At 50.1% G+C, this 19727-nt stretch overlaps 1 protein-coding gene across 2 annotated transcripts in view; it reads left to right on the forward strand.

Moving 5' to 3' along the window:
* The first annotated feature begins 13550 nt into the window (after window positions 1-13550).
* PDE8A (phosphodiesterase 8A) overlaps window positions 13551-19727 on the forward strand; it is a 145140-nt gene continuing 138963 nt past the window's right edge. Inside the window, exon 1 of one of the 2 annotated variants that reach the window (XM_065906398.1) lies at window positions 13551-13805. In XM_065906398.1, coding sequence (XP_065762470.1) covers window positions 13737-13805 — 69 coding nt within the window. In that variant the 5' untranslated portion in view covers window positions 13551-13736. Of the gene's footprint in view, window positions 13806-14079; window positions 14985-19727 lie in introns of those variants that run through there. The other variant, XM_065906397.1, reaches the window with a different exon arrangement.

The following is a 19727-nucleotide window of genomic DNA, read 5'->3' on the forward strand; positions in this document are numbered from 1 at the left end:
ACCTGGCTTTTACATGCCTAAATAGTCATAGTTAGGTGAGACTACAAAAGAAAGGGACTTCCTTGGTGGTCCAGCAGTTAAGGGGCTTCCCAGGTGGCTCAGTGGCAAAGAACCCGCCTGCAATGCAAGAGATGTAGATTCAGTCCTTGGGTTGGAAAGATCCCCTGGAGAAGGGAATGGCAACCCACTCCAGTATTCTTGCCTGGAGAATACCTCGGACAGAGGAGCTTGGTGGGCTGCATCCCATGGGGTCAAAAAAGAGACAGGCAAGACTGAGCAAGTAAACAACAATGACACCCAGTGGTTAAGACTCCGAGCTTCCACTGCAGGGGCCACAGGTTAGTTCCCTGGTTGGGGAATTAAGATCCCACGTGCTGCGTGGCACAGCCAAAAAAAAGAAAAGAAAACTGCTTGCTGTAATGATATGACTTTGGTGCTGCCTGCTTCTCCAGCTAGCTCTGTGGCTAAGTCTCTGTGGAGGGGTGGAATCCTTCTCCTCCTTTTCTCCAGTCTGAGATTTCCTGCTCAACTTTGGAATGGAGCTGATTCCAGCTGAGACTTCCAGCTTCTGTCCTTTGGATGGCCAGAAACCAAGAGAATCTCAGAATTTGCCACCAAGAGCCAGGAGAACAGTAAATTTACACAAGTCTGGTCTCCCCGGTGGCTCAGACAGTAAAGAATCTGCCTGCAATGCAGGAGACCAGGTTTGATCCTGGGTCAGGATGATCCCCTGGAGAAGGGAATGGCAGCCCACTCCAGTATTCTTGCATGGAGAATTCCATGGATGGAGGAACCTGGTGGTGTACAGTCTTCAGGGTTGAAGAGAGTCGGACACGACTGAAAGACAAACACGAGGTTCTCCTCCTAAAGGTGGGCCAGAAATCAGGATTCCCTGCGCTCTTTGTGTCCTTCATGTGGGTGCTGGCAGGCTGTCACATTTCAGAAGGAAAAGGACTCTTTTTGGACTCTGATCCTCTGGATCAGCTGCAGCTGGGAGCATGGTCATCAGGTGATCCATGGAGGCCAGCAACACCATCACTGCCAAGGTTACTAATTACAAGCTGGGAAAACATCCTGCCCCCACCCAGATTTCTGTACATGTTCTTCTGGGTCTCAAGGGCACACATGCAGAGGGGCAGGCTGCAGGGCGGGAGATTACCTAAGATCATCTTTATCCAATCTTGTACTCCCTTCCCATTCAGAGAACTTGTGAGCGACATGATGAAGCATTTCTTAGAAACAAGAACTGACCTCCATCATTGTAGTGAGGCTCAGACAGTGGGGGTAAGGTGGGGGAGGCTGTAGCAGCCTGGGGTCCGAGTTCCGAGTTCCGTCACACACAGTGTGGCCTTGGCCAAGTCCCCTCTTGCCAAGCCTGCTTCCTTCTTTGAAAAGAGAAGCCAAGTCATAGAATCTTAGATCTAAAAAGGACAGGGAGAACTTCCCTGGTGGTCCAGTGGTTAAGAATCCACCTGCCAATGCAGGGTTACATGGGTTCAATCCCTGGTCCGGGGAAGATCCCACATATTGTGGGACAACTAAGCCCATGGGCCACAACTACTGAGTCTGCACGCCCAGGGTCTGGGGGAGAATGGTTATGTGTCTGTGTGTGGCTGAGTCCCTTAACTGTTCACCTGAAACTATCACAGCATTGTTAAGAAAGAAAGAGGGATTTCTCTGGTGCTTTGGTGGCTAAGACTCCATGTTCCCAATGCAGGTGACCCGGGTTTGATTCCTTGTCAGGGAATTAGATCCAACATGCTACTGCTAAGACCTGGAGCAGCCAAATAAATAAATATTTTTTTAAAAAAGAAAAGCCCTCACAGCACCACTGTGGAGAGTGGCCTTCACTCGCTGCAGCTAGAGAAAGACCACATGCAGCAACAAAGACCCAGCACAGTCATAAATAAATAAATAAATAAATAATTTTTTAAAATAAGGAAAAAAGTAAAAGGACAGGGAGATTCAACTGGTGGCCTCGTATGTCAGATAGAGGGCTTTGGGCTGCAGATGACAGGAGACCCAGCTAAAAATAGCTCACACAATGAAACAGTTTTACCCTGTGTAACAAGGAGTTCAGACGCTGGGCAGGTCTACGATGCCCTGGGGATGGTGATGACACAGTTCTGGTCCATCTTTCTGCACTGCTATTCTCAGGGATTGGTGGCTCTCCCCTCATGGTGGCTGGACCGCTGAAATGGCTCCATGCATCCTTTTCTCACCCAGTCATTCCAGAGGAAGAAAGCGTCCAATCTCTCTCTCTTGTTTTTTTGGATATGGATCATTTTTAAAGTCTATTGAATTTGTTACAATATTCCTTCTATTTTATATTTTGGTTCTTTGGCCTTGAGGCATGTGGAATCTTAGCTGCCTGACCAGGGACCAAATCTGCACCCCATACATTGGAAGGTGAAGTCTTGACCACTAGACCACCTGGGAAGTTCGCATATGTCTTTTTTGTGTTTCTTTTTCAAAGTGAACACACCTTCCCAGAGACCCCTCTCCACACCACCTCCCGAGAGCACCCCAGACATCTCATAGGTATGTCACATGCTCCTGACCAAATCAATCCCTGATGTGGGGAAAGGTATGACCACAATTGGCTGGAACCAATCAAGCATCACCCCATCACCCCATGGTCCTTCCTGGGAAGGACCCAGGAAGCAGGTGAGAGGACGACAGCTATCTGTCTGTCCGACAGGTAACAACCGTGTCTGCCATGGCTGGGTTCCTCCTTTTATAGATGGGGACCTGAGAGGGAGGGGGCCTTTCTCCAGTCCGTGGCCTTTCTCCACCAGGAGTTGGTGGCAGTCAGGGGTGAATGTAATTCTGACTCTCGGACAAACTGTTTCATCACAAGCTGTTGGTTCTAGCCTGGGTGATCTCAAGTCTGGAACTACAAATCTGATTCTCTGTGAAAATATTTTTTCTCTAGAGTCACCGTAAGTCCATGGTCATCCTGGGACATGATTCTTCAGCATTAACTCAATCCCTTGAAATGTGTCTGCCTCCAAATTCAGTAGAACCTTAATGAGAAGTTGCTGTAGCACAGTGGTTAAAAGCTCCAAGGCGGACCAAGCAAGATCAAACCCCATCTTCCTCTGCCTTATCTGCTATTTGCTGAGCCCAGCGGACTTCCCTGGCAGCCACTGGGAGTAACACCTTCTGCCAATGAGAGCTTAACAGTCACTCCAGCGGTGATTACATCCATCAGTGGCCAACCAGGAAATTACAGACCTCTCTGAGATGTCTCAGGCAAAGATAATGATTTAATGAGGGGAATTGGCTAACAGGTGTCGAGGAGCTGGAGACACAGAAGCGTGACAAGGGTGTTCCCAGGGTCAAGAAGCTGCTTAGCTCCAGGGGGACACACACCGCGCCGCTGAGCTGCTAGAGGTCCTGCTCCTGTGCTTACCCTGCCCCCCGCTACTGCTGCCACCAACCCAGCCACAGCCACTGCCGTGATGCTGCCAGAGCCAGACCAGCTTTTCCCTTCCTCCTGCCCGCTAATCCCCTCCCTGGTGGCTCTGACGGTAAAGAATCTGCTTGCAGTGCAGGAGACCCAGGTTCAATCCCTGGGTCAGGAAGATCCCCTGGAGAAGGGAATGGCAACCCACTCCAGTATTCTTGCCTGGAGAATTCTATGAATAAAGGAGCCTGGTATGCTACAGTCCATGGGGTCGCAAAGCATTGGACACGACTGAGCACCTAACACTTTCCTAACCTTCTAACCTCTTTCATGCATCCACTGGCTGAAGCCAACTATTAATACAAATCAGCTGGCCAGAGGAGTGGGATGGAAGGGGAGGGAGGATGGAAGGGAGGTCTCAGTAGACCATATGTGGGACAGAAACCTGTCAGATGAATATCAACAGTGTAGATCGCAGAGTCAGAGAGATCTGGGTTTGTGTCCTTAGTCTGTGACCTTGAGCAAGTCACCTCTTGTGCATGAGTTTTAGCTTCCTCACCTGTAAAACAGAAATGATGGTACTCATCTAAGTGTTGCTGTGAAGGCTCGAAGGAGAATTGATCATAAAGAGCTTCAGGGCAGTGGCCAGCAGCTTAGTTGGTGGCAGTCAGGGGTGAATGTAATTCCCCTTCTAAGGGGCTCAGTTCCTAAAAGCATACTCCTCCTTCCTCTCACTTCAGGGCCTTTGTACTCTGGGCTTTCTCTGACCTCTGTCTGGAATGTTCCTTCCTACATATTACATAGATGTATAATTAATGTTCCTTCCCATGGGTTTCCCTTGTGGCTCAGCTGGCAAAGAATCTGCCTGCAATGTGAGAGACCTGCGTTCGATCCCTGGGTTGGGAAGATCCCCTGGAGAAGGCAACAGCCACCCACTCCAGTATCCTGGCCTAGAGAATTCCATGGACTGTATAGTTCATGGGGTCGCCAAGAGTCGGACATGACTGAGAGACTCACTCACTCGCTCCTGTATATCCCATGTATGACTTTCTGACTCATCCTCCTAGCTCAGACAGGACATTTTTAGTTGCAAGAGACCAAAATTTTAGACCCACAAAGAGGCTTAATCAAAAGCAGAAGTCATTAAAACTAAAAACTCCAAGCGTAGTTCTAACTTTAGACATGGCTTGATCAGGGTTTCAACCAATAACACTGACACTCATTAACTCTGGATTGGATCACATGCCTATTTCTAGATCAATTTCTATAGCCAGGGATGTGGTGCGTCCTAAATATTCTACCCAAATAACTTGAGGTGATATTAGGGGTGACCATGGGTTCCCAGAGGAAAATGAGGTAGCTTTAAGATGAATGCTGGAGAAGACTCTTGAGAGTCCCTTGGACTGCAAGGAGATCAAACCAGTCAATTCTAAAGGAAATCAACCCTGAATATTCATTGGAAGGACTTATACTGAAGCTGAAACTCCAAAACTTTGGCCACCTGATGCAAAGAACTGACTCATTGGAAAAGACCCTGATGCTGAGAAAGATTGAAAGCAGGAGAAGGGGATGACAGAGGATGAGATGGTTGGATGGCATCACCGACTCGATGGACATGAGTTTGAGCAAGCTCTGGGAGATGGTGAAGGACAGGGAAGCCTGGTGTGCTGCAGTCCATGGGGTCACAAAGAGTTGGACACAGCTGAATGACCGAGCAACAATAAGGATGAAGGGTGCTGGGCATAAAGAACAGCTATCTAGTCCTATTTCAGCTTAGGGAAAACATCCTGGTGCTCACCCTCTATATGAGGTTAAGTCATTTCCTGCTGTGATACACACTCAGAGCTCCTTGTGCGTCACAGCACTCATCAACTTATAATTATACTCTTACGAAGTTGAACAACGCCTGCCTTCAACCTCAGCTTATGAGCTCCATTAATAGGCAGGGGCTATGTTGCCATCCCTGAGTCCCCAGTATCCAGCCCAGCACCTACACATGCTAGACACTCAAAAGAGTCTGTGCACGAAGGGATAAATCTGGGACCCTGGTTATGACAATGAGACTCTGCCTGTCACCTTGACTTTTTCCAGCTGCACTTGACTTTTAGGCTGGAGTCTTCCCCCTGCGAAGCCTTCTCTCCCCTGCAAGCAGGCCTGGGAATGCTTACACAGGACACACCTCCCCAGAGAAGTAAATGACAATTTCCCATGGAACCTGGGAGGCCTGAGACCCAGAACTCTGGGCTGGTGATTCAGGCCAGCAGAGGCAACTCGATGAATCAGGAGAGGAGCCAGCGGAAAAAGGAGGGTTCCTCTGGATTAAGGGCTTTAAGAGGAGTGATTCACGATCATCGCGGCTGACATTTCAAAAGCCCCAAATACTTTTGGTAAACAGTGTGCTGCCCTGCATTTCATCTCCCATTTATCCTGGGAGTAAAGCAGCCTGCATTTGCTCTGGGATGTGTCATATTTCACTTTTTGCTTCTCGAGTATCCATGATGTTTGGCTCCTCAGTTTCCCACATGTAGCTTATTTATCAGGGTTGCCTTGGTGGCTCAGTAGTAGAGAATCTGCCTGCTAATGCAGGAGATGTGGGTTCCATCCCTGGGTCTGAAAGATACCCTGGAGACGGAAATGTCAACCACTCCAGTATATCCATGGGAAAGCCCATGGACAGAGGAGCCTGGCAGGCTACAGTTCATGGGCCCGGACATTACCTAGCAACTAAATAAGAACAACAACTTGTTAAAAATAAGCCAAAGCTTATTTTTGTGGAAGTGCTGGCACAGTGGAGACAAGTTGGGCTTTGGCGTCGGCTCGGGCAGCCTGGTTCTGCTGTCTGGTGTCTGTGTGACCTAGGATAGGTTATTTAACCTCTCTGAGCCTCCGTTTTCCCTCCGATAGCTAACATTAACTTCATGGGGCTTTGGGGAGATGTAGATGGTGATATGTCTAGTTAGTGCAGGCTCCAGGTTTAGCTGATGCTGCGGTAGGTCGATGGAAGGGGTGGGAAGGAGCATGTTTGTCCAGTGAGGGTGGAGAACAGGGAAAGTCACCAGGCTCTGGGATCTCCCTACATGACCCAGGCATGGGTGTGAGTCTGAGTCCCCAAGAGAAAGTCTGTGGACTGACGCTGGAAGGATTGCAAAAGTAGCCATAGATGTTTTGCCCAAAGTTTTCACTTTCGTCTCAGGTTCAAAGGATTTGTTAACAAAAGAAGCCACTTGTTATATACAAATAAATAATACATACATTTATTAGAGAATTATCTAACTTACTTTCAATATACTAACATTAAAAGAAAAGAGAAATATAAAGAGCAGAGGACACATCACCAAACTGGGTTTTGACCAACATCCAGCCAGACTTAAACAGCACTGGCGAGTCCCTTGTCACAGCACATCTGGAGTCCAGGTCCCAGGCAGCACGTCTGCTCCATGGGTAAGACTTCAAAGATTGCAGTTCTGGGTTCCTATTTATAATCCCAGGACTCAAACTGATATCATCATCAGTGACCATATTGCAAGCCTGGTTTCATTTTAATGCTGTTTGTTTTGTCTTGTAAAACTTGGAATGTTGTTAAGCCTGGGGCTTGGTTGGCCAGTTCCCCTCCAGGGGCTCAATAATCTCAAAATCCTTCTCCCATGTTATCTATGGTGCTGCAAGTCTTATACTCACAGCAGGCAGACATTCACAGTCAGGGCCGTGTCCAGGCAGGTTAGAAGCAAGGTCAGAGGCCTGCTCTGCTTTGTTTCCTAAGCCTAAACAAGATGATTATTTAATTTCCCTAACAATAGACAATGTGTTAACAAATGGGTGTGACTGTGTTCCAATAAAACTTCATATATGGATGCAGATATCTGAATGTCATAGACTTTTCACACGTTAATATATATGTGTGTGTATGTGTATGTGTGTGTTTAGTCACTAAGTCATGTCTGACTCTTTGTGACCCCATGGAGCCCACCAGGGTTCTCTGTCCATGGGATTTTCCCGGCAAGAATACTGAAGCAAGTTGCCATTTCATTCTCTAGGGGATCTTCCCTACCCAGGGATTGAACCCCCGTCTCCTGCATTGCAGGCAGATTCTTTACTGCTGAGCCATCAAGGAAGCCCGGAAGGGCTCTTTGACCAGATACAAACTCTGCAAGACACAGGGCACAAACAGCATGGCTTTAGGGCCTAGGAGACAATGCAAGACATTGCGTGTGCATTTATATGCCCACGTGAATGAGTGCACACGTGTGTATGAAGGAGGTGTAGGATGATCAACCAGCCTGGTTTGCCTGGATTGCGGGTTTCCAGGGTGCAGAACTTCCAGTGTTAAAACCAGCAGAGTCTTGGGCAAGCTGATACATGGTTGGTGACCCTGTGTGTCCTTTTTCCCCAGTGTGTGCCTGGGGCCCAGGGCCCTAAGGACCGCAGAGCCTCAGCTTTCACAGCATCAGGAGTCTGTGCCAGAGGCCCTGCAGTCAGCATGGTACAGGGGTACCCGCAACAGAGAGAATGGGGGGTGATCTCACTGCCTTCCCAGACCCACCCTCAGACACTCCCAGAAGTAACCGGGGGGAACGTGGCTGGAGGGCTGCCTTAGTGGAGGGGAAAGAGCCAGCAAAATGTGGGTTATGACCACCATGGTGACCCAGGTGAAGTCTGGGGAAACCCGGGTTCCATTTTGTCATTGTATTTTCTGATGGGCCATTGATAGTCTAGAGTATCACTCTTTTACTTAATTAAGGTATGTATTTATTGGCGCCTGCGCTGGTTCTTTGCTGCTTTGCCCAGGCTTTCTCTGGTTGCGGTGACTGAGGGTTACTCTCTGCTTCGGGTGTGGGCCTCTTTTGTTGTGGGCAGGCTTCAGAGGCCACAGCACGCCGGCTCAGTAGTTGCAGCACACAGGCTTAGCTGCTCCACAGCATGTGGAATCTTCCTGGACCGGGGATCGAGCCAGTGTCTGCTGCACTGGCCGGTTGATTCTTAACCACTGGACCACCAGGGAAGTCCTCCTGGTCCCTTTTAGATCTAACATTTTGTGATTCATCCTCTCATTTCAAAGAAGGTAAGTCTCTGTTATTTACTTCTAATCTCGTCACTTTAGAGAAAGCTTTATTCTTAATAACTCTTGCATTGATTACTGAGTATCTTAGATATAAAGCTATATTCCCCACCACTAATGATCAATTTTCTCTCCAGTCCCAATATCTGTGCTATCATTTCTAAGCCATGCCTCATTGCATTTCTCAGACCATCTAGACAATACTAGGTAACAGTGGTGCGGGTGGTTGCCCTTTATTTTATTTCTGAATTCATTAATTATGCTCCAGTCAAGTGCTTTTTGGTCTTGGGACTCTCTTTAGAGTAGACCTGCTGTATCCCAGCCCTGGGGAGTGTTCTAGGGCTTTACTATTAAATATCTTGAAAGCTCTTAGCTGGAAATAAATACACTTAATTGTATTAAAGAAGCATCTTTCTGTTTTTCAGAGCCTTTACAGAGGATAGGTATTGGGTTATTAAAGACCTGCATCAGCCCTCGTTCTAAAAAACGTCCGTGCCTTTGGAATAAATGAGGTCACACACGTGGAGCGCTTGGCAGAAATCCTAACACAGTCTGGCTGGCTGGTATCATCAGGGTCCCATCTCAGGGCTGTCTGGACACACTGCTCTCCTCCTCTAGGCCAGGGGACCCTGTGTTGCTCCCCTACTCCTGCTGTCATGGAGGGGAAGCCAACAGTTATCCACTCCCTGTGGCCTGCTTCTTGAGGTGGCCATTCCTGAGGAAACCCAAGGCCTGTCCCACCTGCCAGGGAGGTAGGGTGAGCCCAGAGGCTGAGCTGGGCTGGGGTGCTGGGTCCAGGGCAGAGGGAGGCAAGGACTGTTGTTGTAAAACAACAGGACCTTCAGGGAAGGCCCTGTGAATTTTTCCTGAGACATCACCTTCCTTGCTGGCACTACGCTATTCTTCTCTCCCCTGCACACACCTGAACAAAGCACTTCTCAGAGGAGGGAGGCAGAAGCAGCTGCAGAACTTGTGGGGCCCAGTGTGACATGAAAATATGGGGCTTCTTGTTCAACACTTGTTAGGAATTTCAAGATGGTCATAGCCGAGCATCAACCAAGACTGGGGCCTCTCTGAGCATGGGCTCCTGGGGGTAGGAACACTCCAAATTGGGAACCTTGGACAAGGAACTTTCTCTGCAGTGGAAACTGACAGTGTCGTTGTAGGGCTGGGAAGGTAGAGTGGGAGCTCCCAAAGGTCATGTTTTCAGCATCATAAGAAATTATGTCTGGTGAATCAAGCAGTCAGGACTGTGAGATGGTCCTAGTGGCATCTGAGGCCCTGATCTGAGCTCCCTTTCCCTTCCTGTATTCTGGGGAAATGAAGCAAGAAGTACCTGGGTTCGATCCCTGGATTGGGAAGATCCCCTGGAGAAGGGAATGGCAACGCACTCCAATATTCGGGCCTGGAGAATCCCATGGACAGAGGAGCCTGGCGGGTTACAGTCTCTGGGTTCAGACACAACTGAGCAACTAACACTGGCTGACCTGGAGAGTGTGGCTCTGATGTTTACAACCAAATACAGCAGTGTTTGGAATCTGAGACTGTCCCTAGTAGGTGGGAGAGGGTGTGACCCCCTGACCTGGTGGGAAAGTGTGATTGGAGTCGAGGGTAGCAGGAGCCAGCACTGGAGGCTGAGCCCCCTTGTTGGGAGTGGAGGAGTCTGAAATGGCAGGCGCGAATAGGGTCATTCTGAGAAAGAGAGTGCATAGTGGGTGGTCAGTTCTAAGCTCCAGGAGAATCTTGAGTACTAAGGTCCAGAGCCAAACAGAGGAGAGACGTGCTGGGGTGCACCTGGGTTGTGGAGTCAGAGGACAGCATCTGGGGGCTTCTCTCTGCCGTCCTCACCTATGGGAACTGCTGCTTTCTCCTTACGGTTCTGGCCTTCAGGGCGGATCATCCAGTCCCTTAACGGAGAAAGGCAGGAACATTCAAACACTGTACTCAGGGCTTGGAGGTATGGAGAGAAATGAAGGTAAGCCGGCCAGGGGCCTGGAAAGGATGATCAACAGAGGTTTTATATCTGGGGTGGTTGGATTCTCCCTATCCAGGAGCAGAGGGCGTGGCTAAAGGGTTCCCCCCTTTCAATTGCTCAGCTCAGCCTGGCTCTAAGTTTTCATTTCCTTTCATCCCTTCTGGAGCTGGGATGGGATGAGAGGGTACATACCTTTTCACCAAACAATTCAGCTTTTAGGAGTCCATCTTAACAGAAAAAGATGCATTCAAGGATGTTCACTGCAGCCCTGCTTCTAATAGCAGTGTGTGTGTGTGTGTGTGTGTGTGTGTGTGTGTGTGTGTGTGATTATTCATAGAAACAGGTCTGGTAGCATATGGTCCAAACTGTTAACAATAGTTACCTCTACGGAAGGAAGGGAGTGGGGAAGGAAGAAAGGCTTTCCTTTGCCTCTGCACATTTTATATGCTTATGCTAAGTTTAATTTTTTTTCTATTTTTCTAGCACATATTAATGTGATTTAAAAAGATTTAAAAATCACGTTGTACAAAATCTTGCAATTTAGAGAAATGAACTGAAGTCTGATGCCACAGATTTGTAGTGGTATGGATCCTCGGGGTAATTTTATTTCCTCCAGCAGTTTTTGGCAGTCTGGGGGCAGGCCTGCAGGAAGATGGTGTTGAAAGGACACAGGAGAAGTTGGCAAGCTAAGACACAGGCACTCAGTAATTATTCTGGGCATCTGACATCAGTTAGCCTATTTAATCCCTGAGGGGTAGATATCGTTAATCCTAGATTTACAGTGAAGGAAAGTGGCTTGGAGAGAGGGCGTGTGGCAGGACTGGGATTCACACCTCAGGGTGTGGGATCTCTCCCGCTTATGGCTGCTTCCAGCCAAGTTCAGTGGGGAGGCAAGGAGAGGAGCAGAAAACTGGGCACCAGTATCAGCCTTTGAATGCTGACTCCCAGGTGGAAGAGGAAATAAAGCCAGGAGGGAGCACCAGTTGTAAAAAAAGGATCAGCTTAGCTGTAAGAGGCCCGGAAGCCAAGTTGGTTTGGGTTTTACATAGAATAAAGCTGTGTGGAACGCTGCATCTTCATGTCTCTCATGAACTGGGGAGGGGGTCAGAGGACTGAGGAGTCTCCTGGAAATGGCCTGTGTGTGGGGGGGTGGGGGTGCCAGGCTGGCCTCTGTCCCTTGGCTGAGTCCTTTCCCAGTCCCATTGACCTCATGCAGAATAAGTACTGAAGTCGACATTCAGTGACAAGTGTGAGCCTGGTGAGGGGTCAAGCAGTCCTGTTTGGGGGTCCCTGCGGTTGGGGGGAGAATGGATTGGGGTGGTGGGGGAGTATATTCTCCAGCATGCCACCAACTTCCAGGTACCCACGTGGCTGGGGGTGCCTCTCCTGCAGCAGGAGTGGGGTTGTGTGTGTGCGCTCTCCACACACATCCACGTGGAGGGCTTCTTCACAGGGACTCAGGAGTCCTGGGTGAGCAAGTGAGTGGCACATACTAGTGAGGTTTGGGTTAGTTCTGTCACTGTGACTCCTTTTGTGTCCCTTGTCACTGAGGTCTGGGGAAACTGGGTAGAGAAGTGTTCAGGGACTTTGAGGTTCAGATGATGGCCAGGGAAGGAGGGCTGTGGTGGAACTGGTGTTAGGCAGTCGAAGCTGAGGTGAGGGGGGACGCTGTGACTTCCTGGAGTGTTCCAGGCTGAGTTCCAGAGTATGGATGAATGTGAGTGGGGGGTTGCTCCTTGTGACCCCAGAAGTAGGCAAATGACTCCCACCATTCCTGCCTGCTCCTACTTCATTCTTGGTTTTAGGTCTCTAAGTTTAGCGTTCCTAAATTGCAGACCTGGAAATCAGTTAATGTGCCTATGCAACAGTTCTCTGAGAACAGAGGGTAAGTGACCAGCTCAGGACAGCACAAGGCAGCGCAGGAGGCCAGCAAGGGGATAAGGGGACCAGGGTCAGCTGGGGGTAAGAGTCCTCACCCCTAATTAGAGCAGGGCTCAAGGATTTCCAGAGAGAGGCCAGGACAACAATGTCCTGTATTCGAAGGTGGGCCCAAGAGGCACCCTGGAATGCCAGAAGGAGGCAGGGTCAGTGCTGGGAGTTGTCAAGGCCAGACTTCTCAGTGAGGCAGGGCAGGGAGGACAGAGGGTCTGAGACAGACTTTCAAACTCTCTGATGGTTCAAAGCATTTTCTTCACCAATTGCTCTTTATTTAGAAGAGTCAAGGTTCTGCCTGGAAAAATTACCTTCTAAATCCAGCAGCACAGAGGCAGAAAACACTGCAGTTTTGGTAGAATTACTGGTGATAGTAAAAATCTTCCCTTGTGTCTTTTAAGACAACGTCATTGAGTCGTTCATACTTTTATAAAGCAGGGAGGCGTATTATGATTATTGCTAAATGTGCTTGAACTTGATAATGTAAGTCATGTGCCAGTGGCTTGGGCCAGCTAGGCTAGTAAAGACGGCTGGTAGCGGGAAGCTACTCCCCGGTTACCAGGCCTTTCTGCTCGGCTCCCCTCGGGGAACTGCCCGGTGCCCACCTCGGGCCCTAAAGATCCCTGCTGCAGGGGGCGCGGGGGGCTGTGGATCTTAGGTTCCCTGGCACCCTGAAGCCTGAGCCACCGCAGGGAACCCGGCGCTGGAGCCCCTGCGGCAGTGCCAGCGCCGCAGCAGGGACTCCAGCCCGGAATACGCCTCCAGGTCTTCAAAGTAGCCGGGACCAAGGCAGGAGCGGGCGGCACCTCAGGGTCGTTCCAGGGCCGCGCTAGGAAAGGTGTGGAAGGCGGTAGAGGAAAGGGACCGGCCGTGCCGGGGTCTCGGCTGACCGCGAGCCGCCGGGGGTGGAGGGGCGGGAGTGAGGGTGGGTCCGAGGTGGGCAGCTCCAGGGTACGTGATGCACACCCAGGGGTGCCACCCTCCAGTTGATCGTGGGAGGGGACCCAGGCACAGAGAGCCTAAGTGATTCGCCCAAGGTCACATAGTGAGCGGGTGGCGATGTGTGTGGGGTGCCCTTCTGCCAATGCGCCTGGCGTCATCACAGGCCTCCTCTGCTTAAGACAGGAGGAGGGCATCCCCAGCCTGACACGAAATGTGGCTTCTGGTCAGCCCAGCCTCCCAGTCGCTGGTGTAGGCGGGCCTAGGGCTCCAAGTCTTGGCGCGCGAAGACACGGACTGAGCCCGAGTCAGTAACACCCGGCACCCCCCACCCCCAACCCCGGCTCTTGAATGGCTCAGAGACAGGACCCTGACCGAAGTCACGCAGCTGCTAAGTTTCGGAGCCGGGATTCGAACCCTGCGGTATGGGTTTCAGTGACCACAGGCCGGAGATCAGAGACCACTGGCTCGGGAGTGACCACGTGCGGCCTTGGGTAAGTCGTTCTCCCTCTGGCAGCCCGGCCGCGCGCCCCTCCCGTCGTGGCCGCGCATGCTCCATGGCGGGCGGAGCCGGGAGGCGGCGGCGGGCGCCCCAGCTGCTTTGCATTGACGCCAGCACCCGCTGGAGGTCACCGCTGGGGGCTGGGCGCGGCGTGCTGCCGGCAAGACCCGGCCCGGAATACAGAGCCGGAGCCGCGCCGCCCGAAGCTCCCCAGCGAGCGCCTCCGCTTCAGCGCTTCTCGACGGCGCGGCTTCAGGTCCGCGTCCCTCCGTCCCTCCCGGGGTGGACGCGGCCTTGCTGTCCCGACAGGATTCCTCCGGCCCGCACCGCTCAACGGCCAGAGATCTATTCTAGGTTTCTCAGTCACCAGCCCTCGGACCAGGGGCATTTATCCGTGGGGCGGCCGGCGGAGCGACGTGAGAGCCCGGGGCCTCTAGAGGCGGCAGCCACATCGCCTCCGGAGCCGGAGTGGGCGTAGCCCGGAGCTCACCTCCCCTCGGGGGGTCGCGCCGCCTCACGGCGAGGGCGGCGTCGCTCGCGCGGCGGGGACTTGTCGGCTCTCGGGCCGGGAGAGCGCAAATCTCCTCCCCCGAAATTCCCCGGAAGCGCGGCGCAGCGGAGGCGAGCGCGGCGATGTGAGCTGAGGCGGCCGGCGGCTCCCTCCTCAGGAAGGGCATGTTCGGAGGGGCGGCCGCGGTGCGCTGCCCGCCCCACCGCCCCCTCCCCACCGCCGCCACCGCTGCCACCGCCGCCACCGCTGCCGCCGCCGCCACCACCGCCGCCGCGCCCGCACCGCGATAAAAGGGGCGGCCGCACTTCCTGACGGGAGACCCGCGTTCGCCGCCGCCGCCGCCCGCCCAGGCGGCGATGACACGGCGCACGCGGCGGCCCCGAGGCGCCGGGCGGGCCGTTTACTGACCGGATCACGGCTGCCCGCCAGCGTGTCCGCGGCGCTGCCGCCAGCATGGGCTGCGCCCCGAGCATCCACATTTCCGAGAGCCGGGGGGTGTACCCCGGCGGCAAGGAGGCCGAGGACGTGCCGGGCCCCGCGGCGCCGCCGCTCGCGCCCGGCGGGCCGAGCCTCCCACCCGGCCAGAAGACGGCCGCCTCGACCCGGGCCCCCGGCTCCAGCCTCGCAGAGTCCGAGACTCGCGAAGGCAGCGGCAGCAAGGTAAAGGGACACCGGGCGGGCGGGCGGCTCCGGGGCTGCGGTCCGCGGTGAAACTCGGGCCCCGCGGGGCGGCAGCCTGCCCGCGGGGCCGGGCGGGGCCCCGTCCCCGGCCGCGGTGCCCTCTCGGCCGGCTTTGACGGACGCCCGCGGACCGTCATGGCCAGGGTGGCACCGGGAGGAGGACCGACCCTGGTCCTTGGGGTCCCGCTTAGCCGAGTTGTGAGGAGGACTCTCCCGAACCGCGGCGTCGGTTCCCGGGGCACGTCTGTCTGGGGCGAGGGACCTCCGTGAACTTGACCGAGGCGCTTGAATCCATTCCCTACCGGACAGCGGATGCGGAGGACACCCCCCCCCCCCACCTAAACCCAGGCCCCCAGGATATTCTGGCGCGACCCTGAACGTTCAGTCAGTGTGAACTTTGTTCTGGTTCTCGTGGTGGAAAGGGAAGGGCGGCCAGCCTGTGAAGCCGGGGTACTGGACCCTACCGCCCCGTTGTGTTTTCCCTGTTTGGGCTTTGCACAAGCCTTCAGTGGCAGTTTTCCATTTTCTTTGGACTATTTAAAATGTAATCTGGAATATCAGCTTTGCTTCACTGCACATGTATTTGAGGTCCCGGTTTATTAGCATGCATGTTGTTCTTAAAGCCTGTGTAATTAGAAAGTACTATCAGAAACCCAGTTTTTGAAGCATTCAGCAGAACGAAGTTAATTTATCAACCAGTCTTACTGGGACATTTTGTAACTTTTTAAAATTGCGTGTCTTCTCCAGCGCCTGTTGCCTAGGCTGTGTTTAGCCAAAGTTTCTGGGCTTCGTCTTTGTTAAGGTTTTCTAAAAGAAAGGTGTTTTTCCTTTTTTAAAAAAGGAAAAGAAAGTTCATGAAGACAGAGTGCAGACACTTTCGGGTTCTGTGATTTGAAATTTTAGAGCTGGAATTCACGCGTTTGTTTATTAATCTAGGTGGACATATTCCTGTATGCATGGTTATATAGATTGTTGAGGCTCATCAGTCTCTTTGCTGCTGTGTTTTAAGAGTCATTTATAGAATTGTCTTGATTTTCTTGCTTACTGTTAGATCTTTCAGTTAGAGGGTTAGAAATTGGTTCATTTTCTCTCTTAAATTTCCAGCAGTCATCATGCCTTTTCTACATGAAAGTGAAAAGTCTTTAAAAGTCTTTTTCAGTGTTGCATAACGTAGATGCAACACTCCCCCTCTCATACGTGCTCTGAAAATTCAGGTTCACTCTGTTCATCAGATTTGGGAGTCCTTCTATAGAGTCATTGAAGAACCCTGTGATAGTTTTGAACTACTTACCTAAGCTGCTCTTAATACCGTTGTAATGCTTCTGGGTTAAGCTACCTAATTGGCTTTTTTTTTTTTAAGTGTTACACAGGTGAAATTGAATAGCGAAGCTTTAACAGCTTTCAAGTTTTTGACCCAGATCTGATATTGGTTATCTTACATTAAGTAATACTAAGTTTTTAGTTAACACAAGTAGCTTTTCAAGAAGTCTTGTACCTTATTGGCCTACTGGGGGCAGCTGTGGATGTCCTGAGTTCACCGAGGTGTCTTGTAAGCATCTCCAGTGCGGCAGTTTGCTCTCTGCCACCCACTTTGCCAGGAGGACCCCTGAGTTTCTAAGAGTCTTGCCAGGCCATTGTCTTGAGTGGGGACCCAGAAAAATACATTCATCATTACAGTGCTTAATGCAGTGGCATGCATATAATAGGTGCTAAATAAATGTTGAATTTGATTTTTGTTATTAACGAAATGATGAAACTTTTTCAGCCACTGGAGTTGGATTCCATAAAACCTCTGGTGCAAGATTTAAGGTTAGTTTTTCAAGAGGAGGATCCCAATTATAAATAACACCACAGTCACAGAATTAATAGTCCCATGCGTGTTATTCATGAACTACAACATGTTGATACCACATCTCAGTTACAGATATTTGTAATTAGGCCTGTCAAGTGAGCCGCCAGGGAAGCCCATATCAAGTGATGGTGGTAGTTTAGTCACCAAGTCGTGCCCTGTCAAGTGATAGGCAGAGGTAAATATCAGCATATTTTTAATTCACTATTTTTCTCTTTAAGGGAATGAATCTTCTGAAATTAAGATACTCAGTATGTTCTGGAAATTAAAAAACCCATGTTTAGAGAAGATAAGCTTTCAGCAATTTAGCAAAGTCAAATTATTACACCATGAATTTAAATTCCCTTGTATAAACATACCAACATCCAATTTTAGCTCATTAAAAAATACTTCATATTAAAATATAGTCAGTCAGCTTATTGAATGAATTCCAGTCAGAAATTCACTGGGGAAGTTTTTGTATTTCTATACCATGTAGTAAGAACCAGTTTATCAGAATGCTTGGGAGATTGATAATCAATTGCATTTCCACAGTAATTAAACAGTGCATCCCCTACACCTGTAGTGTATCCCACATGTGTTCCATGAAGCAATTTGTGGACCGTTAATAAGCATTAAATGGATAAAGGGTCCGTGGTCAAGTTAGTTTGGGAAATACTGGCTCAGGCTAAATTTGTCAGATTTCTTTAATACAGGATTTGTCAGAAAACTTAATTTCCTAAAACACACTGTGAACCTCCAAGCCAAGAATGTGCAACACTTCCCAAATGTGTTTGATTATGGAGCCCATTTGTTGAGGTATATCTTAGGCAGGCCGCATGTTAAGTCATGATTCCTAACATGAGATAACCAGTATGCAAAGTGCAAGAAATATACTGAACAGTGCAACTCAATAAATATAATTTGCTCCTTAATGATTCCAAAGGTACTTCAGGATCTCGTAATACATGAAGCTGGCTCATCTTTATGAACTCATTTAAGTATTACTAAAAATACACTGGCTGTTTATTCATTTCAGGAGTTATAGTCTCTGTGGTTACAGATAATGAATGCTGTGTTCAGTTTGAACACTTACAGTTTTGTTTTGTTTTGAATCAGGGTGCACTTTAACTGTAACATTTAATATTTTCTTGTCAGTCTTTAGATTTACTTCGTTTTCCTTTTCCTTGGCTAGGACTCTGAGTTGCCCTTGAAAGATCTGAGTGTGGGGGAGGGAGTGTCCAAGGAGACTTCTGCTCCCCCCTCTCCATTTTTGGAGACATGCAGGGAACAACTAAAGGTGGGTCCGCCCTCTCCCCCTGTGTCACTCATCAGCCCTGTGAAGGGGTAGCCCCTCTGTTTTGTTCACTGCTGTGTTCTCCCCCGCCCCCCCCCCCCCCCCCCAAGTAGGCCTTCCACAGACATTGGTTGAATTGGAGAATTGTGTGAACTAGGCTGTTAGAAGTGGGAAATCCAGCCAGCCCTAGTAAAGGAGAAATAGAAACTAGTTTTACCTAGAGTGGAGGCTGTAGAATTTAGACTTGAGTTTTTGGAAGTGTCTGGTATTCCTTTCTCAGCGCTTTTGTACCCAGGAAGTAATCCATCTTCGCTCTTGTGAGCCCAGGTTTCCCCGTGAAGACTTAAGGATTAGTGCGGCAGGGTGGGCAGTACACAGAGGTGACCAGTAACAGCGCAGCCAACGCTGACCTCTCACCAGGGGTTCCTGCCGTCAGCTCTCAGGCCAACTCTCTGTCCTTCTCTAGTATTTACTGTGTCATTTTCTTTCTCTCCACCTTGTTTTCTCTTATTTTTCACCACCTTCCCCTTCTTCCCAGTCTTTTCTCCCTTCTTTTCCCCTCCAGCCCACTGGTGACATGAATCACCCTAGGCCATCAAAATTTGCTGGTTTCTTGGTGTTTCCTAGCTCTGGAATAAAATTTGTTGCCTACTGTTAATATACAGAGTGGATTAATCCAACTCGTATTTCCCTAAAAGAAAAGTTTTCTTTTTGTGTGATCTGAGTGACCACTCTCCCCCCGCCTCCCCAAGTAGGGTCATTGACCCTTGAATTATAGATTATATAAATTACTGAAACTTTCCCTGTAAAAGTTTAGTTGAGAAAATGGGACCCAACTTTCTGTTCCTGAAGTAAGAAGAATTTTATCTTGAGCTCATGGGCTCTGAGTTCTCTAATCCTTATGTTCTTTTGCCTTTTGGTGTGTAGAATCTCATTATCTTGCCAAGCCTAGCTATAAAGATAACTGCTTTTTAAATTTTCTTGAATGCCTATTATATACATAAATACTTTGTATTATACACTTTTTTTTTTTAGTGCTTAATGTCATTACCACCATGACTGTAAGTGTGGTTCTTAAGAGGGATGTGATGAAGGTCACAGCTCTGTCAGCTCAGACCTGCCCTCGGCCGGCCTTGACCTTCTCCTAGCTGAAGTGAGTGTTCGGTCCCTTCTGGCATAAACGTTCCCTGTCAAGTGTCTTGTGATGCTGGTGACCCCTTGGACTGCTTGCCTGTTTGGATTGGGTTCCTCCGTAGGGGATGGTTCGGGATGTGAGGCCATGGGGTGAGGCAGTCATCTCCAAATTACCTAAAATGCCTTAAAGGACAGAGTATTTTTAAAAATTAAAAAGAAATCAGAAAACAGAGGGAGAAGTTGACTGGCGTATGGGTAAGCCCTTGGGTGTGTCTGCTGTTGGTGGCTCCTGCCTGATTTCTCTGCACACAGGGGTGGGTGGTAGGAGGCCTTGGACTCTGAGGTTCTGGGAGTGCAAGCTCTTCGTCTGAGTTGCACCTGGCTTTCCGAGATGCCTCCTGTGTTGTAGGCACTTTGCTGGATGCCTTGTGGACCTTATCTCTCTTCAGCCCTGTGAGGTGGC

Source organism: Muntiacus reevesi, chromosome 15 (genome assembly GCF_963930625.1).
Source record: "Muntiacus reevesi chromosome 15, mMunRee1.1, whole genome shotgun sequence".
NCBI classification, from domain to species: Eukaryota; Metazoa; Chordata; class Mammalia; order Artiodactyla; family Cervidae; genus Muntiacus; species Muntiacus reevesi.